At 37.0% G+C, this 18,371-nt stretch overlaps 1 protein-coding gene across 1 annotated transcript in view; it reads right to left on the reverse strand.

Moving 5' to 3' along the window:
* The window catches only part of LOC102413010 (phospholipid-transporting ATPase ABCA3), a 164,275-nt gene that overhangs the window by 107,433 nt on the left and 38,471 nt on the right, over positions 1–18,371 (reverse strand). The window contains exons 5-8 of the mRNA XM_025274601.3: positions 6,897–7,026; positions 2,367–2,521; positions 1,965–2,120; positions 1,342–1,552 (exon numbers count right to left, since the gene is read on the reverse strand). Of these exons, the coding sequence (XP_025130386.3) occupies positions 1,342–1,552; positions 1,965–2,120; positions 2,367–2,521; positions 6,897–7,026 (652 nt within the window). The remainder of the gene's footprint in view (positions 1–1,341; positions 1,553–1,964; positions 2,121–2,366; positions 2,522–6,896; positions 7,027–18,371) is intronic.

Genomic DNA, 18,371 nt, shown 5'->3' on the forward strand with positions numbered 1-18,371 from the left:
TCACACATCAAATGCAAACCACTCTTGCTGTTTTCAATGTCCTGTCCATCAGACTTAATTTCTCACTGATTCTCCCCCAAAGACCCTTGATGCCAGCTGACTTCTTCTTTGTCCCAGGGGAAAAAAGGTGCATTTTTATCCTCATACTTTTATTACTTACTTATATCGTTTTCTAAAATAGAAGTGTTCTTTCCTTCATTGCCTTTTTAAGGTCAATAACTAAAAGCATTAATATACTTAGGTAATAATTTTGTTCCTACAACTAATCTGCTATAGGAATATTAACTTATATGTTCCCATCTGTAGGTGAAAAAACATTTAAAAGTATGAGTCCCTTTATTTCTGATATTAACCAAATATACTGCTTAAAACTCAACTCAATATCCTCTATGAGATAGAGTAAAGGGAAAAATGGTCACATCTTAGAGTGCAAAACAAGGGCTTTGTTGTTAGAAGAACCCAGGTCCAAAACTCTGCCACTTAACTGCATGATTGACTCAGACTTCAGAATAAGCAGCAGTTTTCTGCTCCATAAAAATAGTGAGGTTATGAAGAGGAGATGAGATAAATGTGTATAAACATTAAATGTAACTCACTCAAAATAAATGTGAGTTGAATGAACAAATTCAAACACCAAATTAATGATTAATGGAATGTCAGTCTTAACTATTCTCATTGATTTGTACGCACCAATTCTGAAGCCCTGATACACTTACTGGTTTGAACCTTGTAATATCAGAACTCAATTATATATGATATTATGGCTCATTTTTAATGTACTAGTCTTACTGACTAATCAGACTATATTCTTATTAAAATCAAGATTGTTTTATTTCAGTATTCATTCATATCCTATTCAATAAATTCCTATTGATCAACTACCACATTTCAAGATGATTTCATAAAAATAAACTAGAAAGTATTTAGCTAATTACACCAGAGGGGAGTGATGCTGATTTGGCAATAGAGAAAAAAGGGTCAGAGATACTGAGTCACTCATTTTCTCCCCTACAAGTTATCAGTCTATGAACCAGATACCGTGGAAGCATTACTTCATTCCAACAAAAACTAACTTCAGTGGAAGCCAGGTGAGAGAAAGAAACATGACTTTTTTGAGGTCAATAAAAGAATGAGTTTTCTAAGTTAGAATATACTCATCGTATCATAATGAAAAATAATAGGGATAGATAGATAAATTACAAATAGCCAATTTAAATAGTTTAGATTTAATGCAATAGGACACAAGAAGTTCTGTGTAGAGGAACAAAAATGATAATAAAATTATGTTAGAGAATGTTATTCAGGCATTAGCATCCAAATAGTGATCAGAGGGAGACAGACCATAAACTTTTTTCAGGAAAATTGTAGAGCCACAGCACTGCAGAGTACCCTTCGCCATGATAGCTATACGGTCACCCAGGACATCAGCTTCATCCATGTGGTGGGTTGTCAATAAGACGGTACGATTCTCTTTATGCTTCTGAAGGACATCCCAGGTGAATCTCCTTGAGACTGGGTCCATGCCAGATGTTGGCTCATCAAGTATCACCACCTACAGATCAGAAGAACAGTTCCATGATCATATTTAATTTATGTTATGCTCTTTATGTGATAACTTACTATTTTACATGGGGGACATATGCAAGCTAAAATACATAATCTAGACTATATTAAGAACTTTGAAAAATTAACAATAAATTAAAACCCCATAACCATATTATATCAACTGGATCAATGATGGAAATACCCTCTGATTGGGTAGCCCACTCCAGTATTCTTGCCTGGAGAATCCCATGGACGGAGCAGCTTAGTGGGCTACAGTCCACGGGTCGCAAAGAGTCGGACACCACAGAGCGACTTCACTTTCACTTTCTAGAGAGTGAGATTCTTATCAGCTCATAGGTTTATATCAGCTCAGTTTTATATATTAGCTGGGGCAGGGACCCATGTTAGTGGTTCTTTACCTTGGAGCCTCCTATAAGTGCTATAATAATGGAGAGTTTACGCTTCATTCCTCCACTCAGTGACTTTGCAAGGGCATCATGCTTTTCTATCAGGCCAAAAGATATCAGCATTTTGTTAATTTCTTTAGATCGTATTTCTGGAGGTACTCCTTTTATCTAAAAAAGAAGCCAGAATTTACATGGTGCTTCCAACTTTGTCCTTAGAAAAATTCTTTAATCAGGATTTTTCTTACAGAGTTATTTAGACATGAGCTTTTCCTTCTCTTTGCCCCCCTTTATAGTTAAGGAACAATGACTCCAAAAAATGAATTTCCACTACATAAAGATAAAGATGTTGGTTCTTTGTCACACTGCCTGAAGCATATGAAAAGAGTGGAAAAAAAGAATATATCTCTGGCTCACCACACAGTAGAAATAGAGATGTTCTGAGACTGTCAAGTGATGGAACAATATGTCATCCTGGGGGCACAAGCCCAAGCTTTTTCTGACTTGAACCATATCTTTCGAGATATCATATCCACTAATATACACCTTTCCACTGGTAGGACGATAGAGACCTAGAATTAAGCATAAGACATGATAGAAACTTAGTTTCAGTGAGCGAACCTGAGAATACACTGTTCATTAGCACCTCCTTAATAGTCTATTTGTAGACTATTTGAAAGAATTATGAGTACCTCTTACAAAGAAAGTGACCTGGCACCTTCTGGTAATGGGGAAAACTTTTTTTTAAATCTATGCATTCTGGTTTCTAATGAGTATAAAAATATTAATTGAGTAATAAAAAATACTTTGAAGAATTTTCTGTTTCAGGGTTCTATGCTACTGTCTATTTGACAACATAGGCAAACCACAGTATAATCTTACCAGCTTGTGATTCATCCAACCTGGCATTTTGCATGATGTACTCTTCATAGAAGTTAAATAAGCAGGGTGGCAATATACAGACTTGTTATATTCCCTCCCCAACTTTGAACCAGTCATTTGTTCTATGTCCAGTTCTAACTGTTGCTTCTTGACCCACATACAAGATTCTCAGGAGAAAGATAGTGTGATCTGGTACTCACATCACTTTAAGAACTTTGCACAGCTTTTTGTGATCCACACAAAGTCTTTAGCATAGTCACTGTAGCAGAAGTAGATGTTTTTCTTGAACCCCCTTACTTTCTCCATGATCCAACGCATGTTGGCAATTTGATTTCTGGTTCCTCTGCTTCTTTGAAATAAGCTTGCATATGTGTAAGTTTTCAATTCATGTACTGCTGAAGTCTAGCTGGAAGGATTTTGAGCATAACTTTACTAGCCTATGAAATGAGCGCAATTGTATGGTAGCTTGAACATTCTTTGGCATTGTCTTTCTTTGGGATTGGAATGAAACTGACCTTTTCCAGTCCTGTGATCACTGCTGACTTTTCCAAATTTGCTGGCATATTGAAAGCAGCACTTTAACAGCATCATCTTCTAGGATTTTAAATAGCTCAGGCAGAATTCCATCACTTCCATTGGTTTATTCATGGTAATGCTTCCCTAAGGTCCACTTTACACTCCAGGATGTCTGGCTCTAGGTGATTAACCACACCACTATGGTTATCAGGATCATTAAGACCTTTCTTGTAGAGTTCCTCTGTGTATTCTTGCCAACTCTTCTTAACCTCTTCTGCTCTTGTTAGTTCCTCACCATTTATGTCCTTTATCATGCCTATCCTTGCATGAAATGTTCCCTTGATACCTCCAATTTTCTTCAAGAGATCTATAGTCTTTCCCATTCTATTGTTTTCTTCCATTTCTTTGCATTATTCATTTCAGAAGGCCTTGTTATCTCTCCTTGCTATTCTCTGGATCTCTGTATTTAGTTGGGTATGTCTTTCCCTTTTCTCTTTATCTTTGCTTCTCTTTTTCCTCAGCTATTCTCTTGTTCCTTCAGACAACCACTTTGCTTTCTTGCATTTCTTTTTGTTTGGAATGATTTTGGTCACTGCATCCTGTACAATTTTAAAAATGTCCATCCATAGTTCTTCAGGCTCTTTGTATACCAGATCTAATCCCTTGAATATGCTTGCCACTCCACTGTGTAGTTGCACAATATTGTAAAAGTACCACATGCTACTAAGCTGGAAACTTTAAATTGAATAATTTTATGTTATATGAATTTTGCCTCAACTAAAAATTATCATTCAAAAAATTACAAGACATAACCCTTGGGCTTCGAGCTACTTTTAATTGAGGAAACAGGTGTCTCAACAACTGTGATACATGATACAATTAATTCATTCTGCAAGTATTTATTGAAAACTTACTGTGTAAGAAATTACTCTAATCCTTTGGGACATAGTTACCAAACAGGTAAGGGTGATTAATTCTGGTTGATGGGATCAGGAAGTAGCTTTTGAGCTGAATCTTCACGAATGAGTAGAAAATTTCAAAAGGGAAGTGGTGGTTTAGGCATTCCTGGTAAGGAAAAGGGAATGCTCATATACACATTAGGAAGTGCATAATATATGTTCTGAGATATCGAATGCATTGGTTTCCAATGGCTGCTGTAGCAAATTACCACAGAGTTAGTGTTAAAACAAAAGAAATTTATTCCATTACAGTTCTGGAGACTGGAAGTCTGAAATCAGTATCACTGGGGTGAAACTGTGCGTCAGCAGGGCCTCACCCTCAACAGATACTCTGAGGGAAAAATCCATTTCTTGTGTTTTTCAGATTGTGGTGGCTGCTAATATTTCTTATCCTGTGAAGCAACACTCTAGTTACCTGGGTCCAACATCACATTGCCTATTCTCTTCTTGTCTTCTATTCTTCTGCCTATCTAAAATCTCCCTCTGTCTTTTACTTATGAGGACACTAGAGATTTCATTTAGGATTCAGCCAGATAAACCAGGATTATCTCATTATATATATATGTATATATGGCCCGGGTGTCACACACCCCAACAAGCTTCTTGGCACAGAACTATCCAACCCCATGCAGGGATCCGTTTTACCAGGAAAAACCCTACTTGCCCATGACACTTGGAACCTTCAGGGTACCTGGACTGCTGGTTCTTGATCTTCCTAAGAAATATTGTGGAGCAAATCCATTTTTATTTAGGATTTATTTCGTCATTTATGATTTGGTTTTGTGGGTTTGTTTTTTTTTTTGGTAAGTAAACAAAAACTAATTAAACAAGGTCTGCTGAAGTTGTGAATTGAACCATACTTGACTTTTCAGTGAGGAAGAGACAGACCACTTCACTGCCCTGCCTCCTCACAAGGGGCAGGGCCCCACCTTTTTCCTCCCAGGCAGAAAGTGGAAGCCACCTTGGCTGGAGCAGCCCACCACAGCAAGCAGACCCCAGGGATTTGTTGTCGTCTTTCTGGCCAGGTCTGTGCCCAATACATCAGCTTGTCCACACTACATGTTGGGCATAGACCTGGCCAGAACACATGGGAAGGAGACCGTTATCTTCGGGGACCACTGTCACAAAATGTAAAGCATGGAATATGTTCTAAGATGAAATATATAAAATTATTTAATAAGTGGCAGTTGATATTATACTGAAGACAACAATAACAATATTCACTAATAATTATGTGGAATTAATTAGGAAGTAATGATTAAGAGCTTTAACTAAGTTTCAGAAGTATTTCAAAGATAGAAGTTAACAAAGAATTGTTGTTTTCCATCATTTCTTTCCTCAAAGATAAGGCTACTTATAGTTGACCTAAACTGGGAAATTCATCCTTGCTCCAACCTTTCACTTGACACTCTGGTATCATTTTGGTCATTCCTCTTCTCTCTCTTTCTGTTCTCTAGCCATATAATATTCCCTAGTTTCTTACTTCCTGGCCATGAATATCCTTAGAATATGCATCTCCCCTTTCTTTCATGATTCATTACACCTTGTACCAATCTCAAATTAGATTTTATTTCCCCTTTGCTCACAGACCTTGCCCGCAGTGTTAGATCAAGGTGACAGGACAACAGCCAACACTCAAGCTTTATTTTTTACTTCTCAAGATGTTATAAAATTCCTATTTACTCATCAAATCCTTGCTCAACTATAAGATCTTTGAAGGGAAGGACTTTCTGCTCAACACTGCATTCTTAGTTTTCACCCAAATATCTGGCATATTAGTGTATACTAATGATATGAGTAAAGTTTTGCCTCCTCTGTAATTTAGTGAATCACTTGAGTAATGAGAACACTTTCTGGGATAATAGTGAAGTCATCTATCTTAATAGGCAACAGGATTATTTAGAGGTATGCATATGTCAAAATGCAGCAAATGAATACTTAAAATTTAAGCATTTTTAATTAAAATTTTATTCCAAAAGAAAAATTCTAGTTAATGATATGCATTCTAAATTATTTATTAAGAAGCATCTTAATGTCTAAAATTAATTTTCAGATGCATAAAAATGGGATCAATAAATCTGTGACAAATATATAAAATGGTAAAATGGTAAAATCTAGGCAGTGGGTGTAAGGGTGGTCACTGAAAATCTTTCAACTTGGATGTAAGTAGAAATTTTCTTATTAAATATAAAAGTATATTCATAAGAATATATAATACACATTATACAATGAAACAATGTACATCAAACAAATTAGAATGGTTTCCTATGAAGGGAGCAGGGGAACAGAAGAAAGTGATATAAAAGGAAATTTAAAGGAATAAATAAGTGAAAGTAGAAAGGCTCTCTAGCCTTTGCATTGACCAATGACGATGGTACACTACAAAGTGAGAAGTGGGATGCACCTGAGAAACAAAAATAAACATTGATTTTTAAGGTTAATAATAAATGATTTACACTTTGTAAAGAGAGCAGATTAATAAACAGCCATATGTATCATTTAAATAACAATGTCAATGTCAAGAAGAGTACACAGAAGCTTCAAAGCTTAATCCACAGTATCTGAGTCACAAGTAACCCTGAATATTTACCTGTGAGGATAGATAAGGTAGTAGTCTTCCCTGCTCCATTATGACCGAGAAGGACAGTGATTTGCCCCTCATATAAATTCAAAGACAAGTCTTGAACAGCTAGTACTGTCATATTTTGCAATGTGAATTCCTGTGAAAAGAAAAAAACCCCACAAACCTTATATCTATTACTATTACTTATAAAGGGCATGCATTTATATCAATTATCTATAGAATAAGAAAATAAGAGACCATTAATCTCAAAAGGTAAAATCAAAGTATAAAAGAAAAAAATCATGAACAATTATATCTGGAAGCAAAATGTGGATAGAAGTTCAAAGTAAGTCCATAAGACTTTTTCTGAACAATTTCATGGAGTCTCACTTTGATCCATTTACTGTCATGAAGCTGATATATTACAATATGCTCCAGTCAATGTCTTTCTGCTAATTTCCTGAGCTTACTGCAAAAAGTCATTATATGTGGTTGTCCTATAAGCACTTCAAACTCTACTAATTAGTTCAGTCGCTCAGTTGTGTCAAACTCTTTGCAACCCCATGGACTACAGCACGCCAGGCTTCCCTGTCCATCACCAACTCCCAGAGCTTGCTCAAACTCATGTCCATCGAATCGGTGATGCCATCCAATCATCTCATCCTCTGTTGTCCCCTTCTCCTCCTGCTTTTAATCCTTCCCAGCATCAGCATCTTTTCAAATGAGTCAGTTCTTTGCATCACATGACCAAAATATTGCAGCTTCAGCCTCAGCATCAGTCCTTCCAAAGAATATTCAGGACTGATTTCCTTTAGGATAGATTAGTTGGATCTCCTTGCAGTCCAAGGGACTCTCAAGAGTCTTCTTCAGCACCACAGCTCAAAAGCATCAATTCTTTGGCACTCAGTTATCTTTATAGTCCAACTCTCACATCCATACATGACTACTGCAGAAACCACAGCTTTGACTAGATGGATCTTTGTCTGCAAAGTAATGTCTCTGCTTCTTAATATGCTGTCTAGGTTGGTGATAGCTTTTCTTCCAAGAAGCAAGCTTATTTCAATTTCATGGCTGCCGTCACTATCTGCAGTGATTTCAGAGCCCAAGAAAATAAAGTCTGCCACTGTTTCCATTGTTTCCCCATCTATTCCCATGAAGTGATGGGACTGGATGCCATGATCTTAGTTTTTTGAATGTTGAGTTTTAAGTCAGCTTTTTCACTCTCCTCTTTCACTTTTATCAAGAGGCTCTTTAATTCTTCTTTGCTTTCTGCCATAAGGGTGGTGTCATCTGCATAACTGACGTTATTGATACTTCTCCTGGAAATCTTGATTCCAGCTTGTGCTTCACCCAGCCCAGCATTTACCATGATGTAGTCTGCAATTAAGTTAAATAAGCAGGATAGCAACATACAGCCTTGATGTACTCCTTTCTCAATTTGGAACCAGTCTGTTGTTCCATGTCCAGTTCTAGCTGTTGCTTCTTGACCTACATACAGATTTCTCAGGAGGCAGGTAAGGTGGTCTGGTATTCTCATCTCTTTAAGAACGTTCCACAGTTTGTTGTGATCCACACAGTCAAAGGCTTTGGCATAGTCAATAAAGCAGATATTTTTCTGGAATGCTCTTGCTTTTTCTATGTTACAACAGATGCTGGAAATTTGATCTCTGGTTCCTCTGCCTTTTTAAAATCCAGCTTGAACATCTGGAAGTTCTTGCTTCACATGCTGTTGAAGACTTGCTTGGAGAATTTTGAGCATTACTTTGCTGGCATGTGAGATGAGTGCCATTGTGCGGTAGTTTGAACATTCTTTGGCATTGCCTTTCTTTGGGATTGGGATTAAAACTGACTTTTTCCAGTCCTGTGGCCACTGCTGAGTTTTCCAAATTTGCTGACATATTGAGTATAGCACTTTTACAGCATCATCTTTTAGGATTTGAAATATCTCGACTACAATTCCATCACCTCCAGTAGCTTTGTTTGTAGTGATGCTTCCTAAGGCCCACCTGATTTTGCATTCCAGGATGTCTGTCTCTAGGTGCGTGATCACACCACTGTAGCTATCCAGGTTATTAAGATCCCTTTTGTATAGTTCTGTGCATTCTTGCCACCTGTTCTTAGTATCTTCTGCTTCTGTTAGATTCATATCATTTCTATCCTTAATTGTGCCCATCTTTTCATGAAATGTTTCCTTGGTATCTCTAATGTTCTAAGAGATCTCTATTCTTTCCCATTCTATTGTTTTCCTCTATTTCTTTGCATTGATCACAAGGAAGGCTTTCTTATCTCTCCTTGCTATTCTTTGGAACTCTGCATTCACATGGGTATATCTTTCCTTTTCTCCTTTTCCTTCTTTTCTCAGCTATTTGTAAGGCCTCCTCAGACAACCATTTTGCCTCTTCTTTTTTTTTTTTTCATTTTTTTAAAATTTTATTTTATTTTTAGATTTTACATAACTGTATTAGTTTTGCCAAATATCAAAATGAATCCGCCACAGGTATACATGTGTTCCCCATCCCGAACCCCCCTCCCTCCTCCCTCCCCAGTCCATCCCTCTGGGTCGTCCCATTTTTCTTGGATATGGTCTTGATCACTGCCTCCTGAACAACCTTATGAACCTCTGTCCATAATTCTTTAGGCACTCTGTCTATCAGATGATATCCCTTGAATCTATTTGTCATTTCCACTGTGTAATTGTAAGGTATTTGATTTAGGTCATACCTGAATCATCTAGTGGTTTTCCCTACTTTTTTCAGTTTAAGTTTGAATTTTGCAATGTTGACTCTCTCGAGCTCCATTTTCAGCTGAAAAGAATATAATCAATCTTATTTTGGTATTGACCATCTGGTGATGTCCATGTGTAGAGCTGTCTTTTGTGTTGTTGGAAGAGGGTGTTTGCTATGATCAGTGCTTTCTCATGGCAAAACTCTATTAGCCTTTGCCCTGCTTCATTTTGTATTCCAAGGCCAATTCCAGGTATCTCTTCACTTCCTACTTTTGCATTCCAGTCCCCTATGATGAAAAGGACATCTTTTTTTGAGTGCTAGTTCCAGAAGGTCTTGTAGGTCTTCATAGAACTTCAGCTTCTTGTGGCACTGATGAAGAATTTGCCTGCAATGTGGGAGCCCTGGGTTTGATCCCTGGGTTGGGAAGATCCCCTGGAGAAGAGAAAGGCTATCCACTCCAGTATTCTGGCCTGCAGAATTCTGTGGACTCTATAGTCCATGGGGTTGCAAAGAGTCAGACACCACTGACTGACCTTCACTTTCACTCATCTGAAAATGTATTCCTCCTGCTATATTCCTTTTCTGAGTAAGTTACACCATTATCTACCTGGATGTACAAGGCAGAAGCTTGGGATTTCCTTACCCACAGCTCCCTCTGCCTCATCTACTAAAATTTATCAGTCACTTATCCAGTGGATCCACACTGGTTGCCTTGTAAAAAACAATGCCTGAAGGGCACTAGAGCAAATTGCCAGCTTTTCCATGGTTGAGGCAGGGCTGAGAGCAGTGCCGAAACAGTGTACCATATGACCCTGCACTATGGGTGACCGATGACACAACAGAGTGCCATCCCTGATGGACAGCTCTGGTGGAGGAATACTTGGTGGCTCCTTTCTCAGTGGGAGCACTGCAATACCACCTACTTCACAGTGCAGCTCAGAAACAGATGAGGGGTTCCTACTCCAACAACTAAGGTGCAGACCCTGCCCCTGATACGGCTGTGACAGCCACAGGGAAGAGAGGAGGCACTGCTTAACATGCAGGGTGGGTTCTGATCACCGTAAGACCAGTCACATCACATATCAAGGGGATAAAAGCCAGGACACACTGAGGAAAGAAAGCAGTCATCCATACTAAAAACAGCATTGGCATCAGCAATATCAAAGCTGTTCAGGCTATACAGGGATGCTACCACATCAAATAGCCCTCTAAGACTATGGTAGATAATTGTTTCTCCCAAACTCACAAAGTAAGGGAAACATAGATAAAAAGAAGAAGTAGAGGAACAATTCCCAGATAAAAGACCAAGACACGTGTACCCCAATGTTCATCACAGTACTGTTTATAATAGCCAAGACATGGAAGCAACCTAGATGTCCATCAGCAGATGAATGGATAAGAAAGCTGTGGTACATATACACAATGGAGTATTATTCAGCCATTAAAAAGAATACATTTGAATCAGTTCTAATGAGGTGGATGAAACTGGAGCCTATTATACAGAGTGAAGTAAGCCAGAAAGAAAAACACCAATACAGTATACTAATGCATATATATGGAATTTAGAAAGATGGTAATGACAACCCTGTATGCGAGACAGCAAAAGAGACACAGATGTATAGAACAGTCTTTTGGACTCTGTGGGAGAGGGACGGGGGGAGGATGATTTGGGAGAATGGCATTGAAACATGCATAATATTATATAAGAAACGAATTGCCAGTCCAGGTTCGATGCAGGATACAGGAAGCTTGGGCCTGGTGCACTGGGATGACCCAGAGTGAGGGTATGGGGAGGGAGCTGGGAGGGGGGTTCAGGACAAGACAACCAAGACAACTCCCCTAAAAGAACAAACAATGGAACAGACATCTTCAGCCTGATAGACACAGAGTGCAAAAAGGAGACAATGAAAGGATATCAATAAAAATTCAGATTATTATATAAAGAAACTAGAAACTATAAAGAACCAAGAAAATTTAGAAATCTCATTTGCTGAGGCAAAAGCTGAGCTAGAAACAATGAACAGAAGATTGAATAATACAAAATGAATAAGTGGTGAATAAATTCCAACAAAAGAAGAAAAAGTAAAGGAGATCAAAAAATGTACTTGAAGAAATTATGACTGAAAACTTTCCAAAACTAAAGAAGTGAAGTGAAGTGAAAGTCGCTCAGTCATGTCCAACTCTTTGTGACCCCATGGACTATACAGTCCATGGGATTCTCCAGGCCAGAATACTGGAGTGGGTAGCCTTTCCTTTCTCCAGGGGATCTTCCCAACTCCAGGATCGAACCCAGGTCTACTGCATTGCAGGCAGATTCTTTCCCAGCTGAACTACTAGGGAAGCAAAAAAACAAGAAAAGCAGAAAAAAAAAAAAAAGAAGAAGGAAACAGATACCCAGATACAGGAAGCGTAGAGAGTCCCAGACAATATGAACCCAAACAGACTTACACCAGACATACTATAAAGTGGCAAAGAAAGAAAGTCAAAGTGTTAGTTGCTCAATCATGTCCAGTTCTTTGCAACCCCATAGACTATAGCCCACCAAGCTGTTCTGTCCATGGAATTCTCCAGGCAAGAATACTGGAGTGGGTTGCCATTCCCTTCTCCAGGAGATCTTCCCAACCCAGGGATCAAACCCAGGTCTCCTGAATTGCAAGCAGATTCTTTACTGTCTGAGCCACCAGGGAAGCAAAAGTTAAATGTAAAGAAAGGATGCTGAAGGCAAGGAGAGAAAAACAAAATTTGATTGCAAGGAAATCTCCTTAAGGCAATCAGCTGGTTTCCCTATTGGAATGTTGCAGGCCAAAAGGGAGTAGTAAGATACATTCACAATCTTGAAGGAGAAAAATCTGCAACATAAGAAACTCTTTCCAGAAAGATTATCATTTAGAATAGAGAGATAAAGAATTTCTGAGACAGGAAAAACTAAAAGAACTAAACTAAAATGAAACCTATCATAAAGGAAATATTGAAAGATATTTTCTAAATAGATAAGAAATAAGAATCCATAGAAAAGAGAAAATGAGAATTGCAAAGGAAATTACTTAAATAAACCAGTATACAGATTTAAAAAAAATAAAATTTTTTTGTGAAAGCAGTGAACAGCAAAAGGGTAAATATGAAGATGTAAAAGAAGACAACAAAGCCAAAAAGTGTGAAGAAGGAGAATAGCAAAATGCAGATATTTTTTACAATGCATTTGAGCCTATAAAAAAATCAGTCTAACGTGTACCCCAATGTTCATTGCAGCACTGTTTATAATAGCCAGGACATGGAAGCAACCTAGATGTCCATCAGCAGATGAATGGATAAGAAAGCTGTGGTACATATACACAATGGAGTATTACTCAGCCATTAAAAACAATACATTTGAATCAGTTCTAATGAGGTGGATGAAACTGGAGCCTATTATACAGAGTGAAGTAAGCCAGAAAGAAAAACACCAATACAGTATACTAACGCATATATATGGAATTTAGAAAGATGGTAACAATAACCCTATGTACGAGACAGCAAAAGAGACACTGATGTATAGAACAGTCTTATGGACTCTGTGTGAGAGGGAGAGGGTGGGAAGATTTGGGAGAATGGCATTGAAACATGTAAAATATCATGTATGAAACGAGTTGCCAGTCCAGGTTCCACGCACGATACTGGATGCTTGGGGCTGGTGCACTGGGACGACCCAGAGGGATGGTATGGGGAGGGAGGAGGGAGGAGGGTTCAGGATGGGGAGCACATGTATACCTGTGGCGGATTCATTTTGATATTTGGCAAAACTAATACAATTATGTAAAGTTTAAAAATAAAAAAAAAAGAAAGAAAATCAGTCTAAAGCAGTTAGATATAGGAAAATGTTAACATACTTGAAAAACAAGATAATCACAAACATACGATAGTTTCACAAAAAAACAAGAGAACACAAGCATAATACAAAAGGAACTAATTAAACAACAAAAGGAAGAACAAAAAGAAAAAGAAAGGAACAAAGAAGAAATAAAGAAACACAGACTCAACTGGAAAATTAGGTTTAAAATGGAAATAAATACATATTTATTGATAATTGCCTTATGTCAATGGCTTAAATGCTCCAAAGACATAGAGTGGAAGATTGGATTAAAAACACAAACACGAGTCTAGCTGCTTAGAAGAGAATATTCAGTGCAAAAGACAGACTTAGGCTGAAAGTGAGAAGATGAAAAAGACATTTCATTCAAATGGAAATTAGAGGAAAGTGGGTGTAACAGTACTCATATGAGAAAAAATAGACTTTAAAACAAAGGCCATAAAGAAAAATACAAAAGAATATTATAAAAGAATAAATGCAAGAAAAGTGTATTACACTCATCAACAAATATGCATATTTTAGGGGTATAACATTTTGCATCCAAATACATAAAACAAACACTAACCAATATAAAGGCGGTGCAGTGGTAGAGAATCTGCCTGCCAATGCCAGAGACTCAAGAGATATGGGTTCAATCTCTGGGTTGGGAAGATTCACTGGAGTAGAAAAGGGCAACCCACTCCAGTGATTTTGCCTGGTAAATTCCACGGACAGAGGAGCCAAGCCGTCTACAGTCCATTGGGTTGCAAAGAGCCAGACATGAGCAAGTGCACACTTGCAAAATAATAACTGGAGATTTTAACACCCAACTCACATCAGTGCACAGATTTTGTAAACAGAAGATCAGTAACACAACAGAGAAATTAAATGATACAATAGAACAGTTAAGTCTTCTTGATATATATATATATATAGGGTATTACATTAAAAAAAAAACAAAACAGAATACACATTCTTTCCAAGTGCACATGGAACAGTCTCTAGGACTGACCACATACAAGGACACAAGATGAATCTCAACAAATTTTAGAATACAGAAACTAGTTCAGCTATCCTTTCAGATCACAATGGCATGAAACTAGAAACCCACCACAGAAAAGAATAAGAAAAAAATATGATTACATGGAAACTAAACAACATGTCACTAAAAAATCAGTGAATCTTATAAATAAGGAAATAAAAGTCACCTGTATTCCGCCCAAGGGCTCTTTTAACAGTTTTTGTTCATAGTAATTTTGTAGAAAATTTTGCAATTTTCCTCAATGAGACTACACACATACACGCACACAATTTTCTATTCTGTATTTTCTCTAAACTTTTAGAATTTTCTCATTTCTCTATCTATTCTTTATATGTGTATTTAGCTTTTACAAATTATTGTAAAATACAGTAGTGATCTTAATTTACTTGATATTTCTCCTACTATGGAAAAATTTTTTAATTTTTATTTGATAACATTGCAGTGATTTTTTTGTGTATAAATCCCTGTGTTTTTAAATTATATCTCCAAAATAGATTTAAAAAATTGAAACATTAATCAAAGGATGAAAATATATTTATTTAAGTTTATTGATAGAAATTGTTAATTATTTCACTGTAGATTTTTAAATTTCTATTTTATATTGGAGCATAGTTGATTAAACCAGTCCATCCTAAAGGAAATCAGTCCTGAATATTCATTGGAAGGACTGATGGTGAAGCGGAAATGCCAATATTTTGGCCACCTAATGTGAAGAACTGACTCATTTGAAAAGACCCTGATGCTGGGAAAGATTGAAGGCAGGAGGAGAAGGGGACGACAGAGGATGAGATGGTTGGATGGCATCACTGACTCAACGGACATGAGTTTGAGTAAACTCTGGGAGTTGGCAATGGACAGGGAGGCCTGGCGTGCTGCAGTCCATGAGGTCACAAAGAGTCGGACACGACTGAGCAACTGAACTGAACTGAACTGAGTATGATAATCTCCAGGTCCATCCATGTTGCTGCCAATGACATTATTTCATTCTTTTTAATGGCTGAGCAATATTCCATTGTATATATGTACTACCATTTCTTTTATCATTCCTCTGTTAATGGTTATTTAGGTTGTTTCCATATCTAGGCTACTGTAAACAGCATTGCAATGAACACTGGGGGTGTATGTATCTTTTTGAACCATGTTTTACTCTGGATATATGCCCAGGAGTTTTGCCTCTGGACCACATTGCAGCTCCATCTCTAAGGAACCTCCCCATATTGTTCTCTATAGTGGCCCTACCAATTTACACTCCTTTCAACACTGTAGAAAGGTTCTCTTTTCTTCATACCTTCTTTAATGTTTATTTTTTGCTGATATTTTGATGATAGCCATTCCAACAGGTATAAAGTGATACCTCATTATAATTTTGATTTCCAATTCTCTAATTATTAGCAAGGTTGAGCATTTTTCCATGTGACTCCTGGCTATCTATGTTTTCTTTATAGTAATTTCTAGTTAGGTTTTCTGCTCATTTTTTGATTTTTTTTAAATCTTGAGCTTCATTGTAGATTTTGGAGACTAATCCCTTTGGTCATATCATTTGCAAATATTTTCTCCCATTCTGTGGATTGTTTTTAATTTTTTATGGTTTCCGTTGCTGTGCAAAAGCTATTGAGTTTAATTAGGCCCATTTGTTTCTTTTTGTTTTCATTTCCATTACTCTAGGAGACAGCTCAGAAGAGATATCACTGCATTTTTGCTTGTAGACTTTTGGATCGCAGCCATTCTGACTGGTGTGAAATGGTACCTCATAGTGGTTTTGATTTGCATTTCTCTGATAATGAGTGATGTTGAGCATCTTTTCATGTGTTTGTTAGCCATCTGTATGTCTTCTTTGGAGAAATGTCTATTTAGTTCTTTGGCCCATTTTTTGATTGGGTCATTTATTTTTCTGGAGCTGAGCTGTAGGAGTTGCTTGTATATTTTTGAGATTAGTTGTTTGTCAGTTGCTTCATTTGCTATTATCTTCTCCCATTCTGAAGGCTGTCTTTTCACCTTGCTAATAGTTTAATTTGATGTGCAGAAGCTTTTAAGGTTAATTAGGTCCCATTTGTTTATTTTTGCTTTTATTTCCAATATTCTGGGAGGTGGGTCATAGAGGATCCTGCTGTGATGTATGTCAGAGAGTGTTTTGCCTATGTTCTCCTCTAGGAGTTGTATAGTTTCTGGTCTTACGTTTAGATCTTTAATCCATTTTGAGTTGATTTTTGTGTATGGTGTTAGAAAGTGTTCTAGTTTCATTCTTTTACAAGTGGTTGACCAGATTTCCCAGCACCACTTGTTAAAGAGATTGTCTTTAATCCATTGTATATTCTTGCCTCCTTTGTCAAAGATAAGGTGTCCATATGTGCGTGGATTTATCTCTGGGCTTTCTATTTTGTTCCATTGATCAATATTTCTGTCTTTGTGCCAGTACCATACTGTCTTGATAACTGTGGCTTTGTAGTAGAACCTGAAGTCAGGTAGGTTGATTCCTCCAGTTCCATTCTTCTTTCTCAAGATCGCTTTGGCTATTCGAGGTTTTTTGTATTTCCATACAAATTGTGAAATTATTTGTTCTAGCTTTGTGAAGAATACTGTTGGTAGCTTGATAGGGATTGCGTTGAATCTATAGATTGCTTTGGGTAGTATACTCATTTTCACTATATTGATTCTTCCAATCCATGAACATGGTATATTTCTCCATCTGTTAGTGTCCTCTTTGATTTCTTTCACCACTGTTTTATAGTTTTCTATACATAGGTCTTTAGTTTCTTTAGGTAGATATATTCCTAAGTATTTTATTCTTTCCGTTGCAATGGTGAATGGAATTGTTTCCTTAATTTCTCTTTCTGTTTTCTCATTATTAGTGTATAGGAATGCAAGAGATTTCTGGGTGTTGATTTTATATCCTGCAACTTTACTATAGTCAAATATATAACCTAACTCTACACTTAAAGCAACTAGAAAAGGAAGAAATGAAGAACCCCAGGGTTAGTAGAAGGAAAGAAATCTTAAAACTTAGAGCAGAAATAAATGTAAAAGAAACAAAAGAGATCATAGCAAAAATCAACAAAACCAAAAGCTGGTTTTTTGAAAGGATAAATAAAATTGACAAACCATTAGCCAGACTCATCAAGAAACAAAGGGAGAAAAATCAAATCAATAAAATTAGAAATGAAAATGGAGAGATCACAACAGACAACACAGAAATACAAAGGATCATAAGAGAGTACTATCAACAATTATATGCCAATAAAATGGACAACGTGGAAGAAATGGACAAATTCTTAGAAAAGTACAACTTTCCAAAACTCGACCAGGAAGAAATAGAAAATCTTAACAGACCCATCACAAGCATGGAAATTGAAACTGAAATCAAAAATCTTCCAGCAAACAAAAGCCCAGGTCCAGACGGCTTCACAGCTGAATTCTACCAAAAATTTAGAGAAGAGCTAACACCTATCCTGCTCAAACCCTTCCAGAAAATTGCAGAGGATGGTAAACTTCCAAACTCATTCTATGAGGCCACCATCACCCTAATACCAAAACCTGACAAAGATCCCACAAAAAAAGAAAACTACAGGCCAATATCACTGATGAACATAGATGCAAAAATCCTTAACAAAATTCTAGCAATCAGAATCCAACAACACATTAAAAAGATCATACACCAGGGCCAAGTGGGCTTTATCCCAGGGATGCAAGGATTCTTCAATATCCGCAAATCAATCAATGTAATACACCACATTAACAAATTGAAAAATAAAAACCATATGATTATCTCAATAGATGCAGAGAAAGTCTTTGACAAAATTCAACACCCATTTATGATAAAAACTCTCCAGAAAGCAGGAATAGAAGGAACATACCTCAACATAATAAAAGCTATATATGACAAACCCACAGCAAACATGGTGAAAAATTGA

This window comes from Bubalus bubalis, chromosome 24 (assembly GCF_019923935.1).
Source record: "Bubalus bubalis isolate 160015118507 breed Murrah chromosome 24, NDDB_SH_1, whole genome shotgun sequence".
Classification (NCBI taxonomy): Eukaryota; Metazoa; Chordata; class Mammalia; order Artiodactyla; family Bovidae; genus Bubalus; species Bubalus bubalis.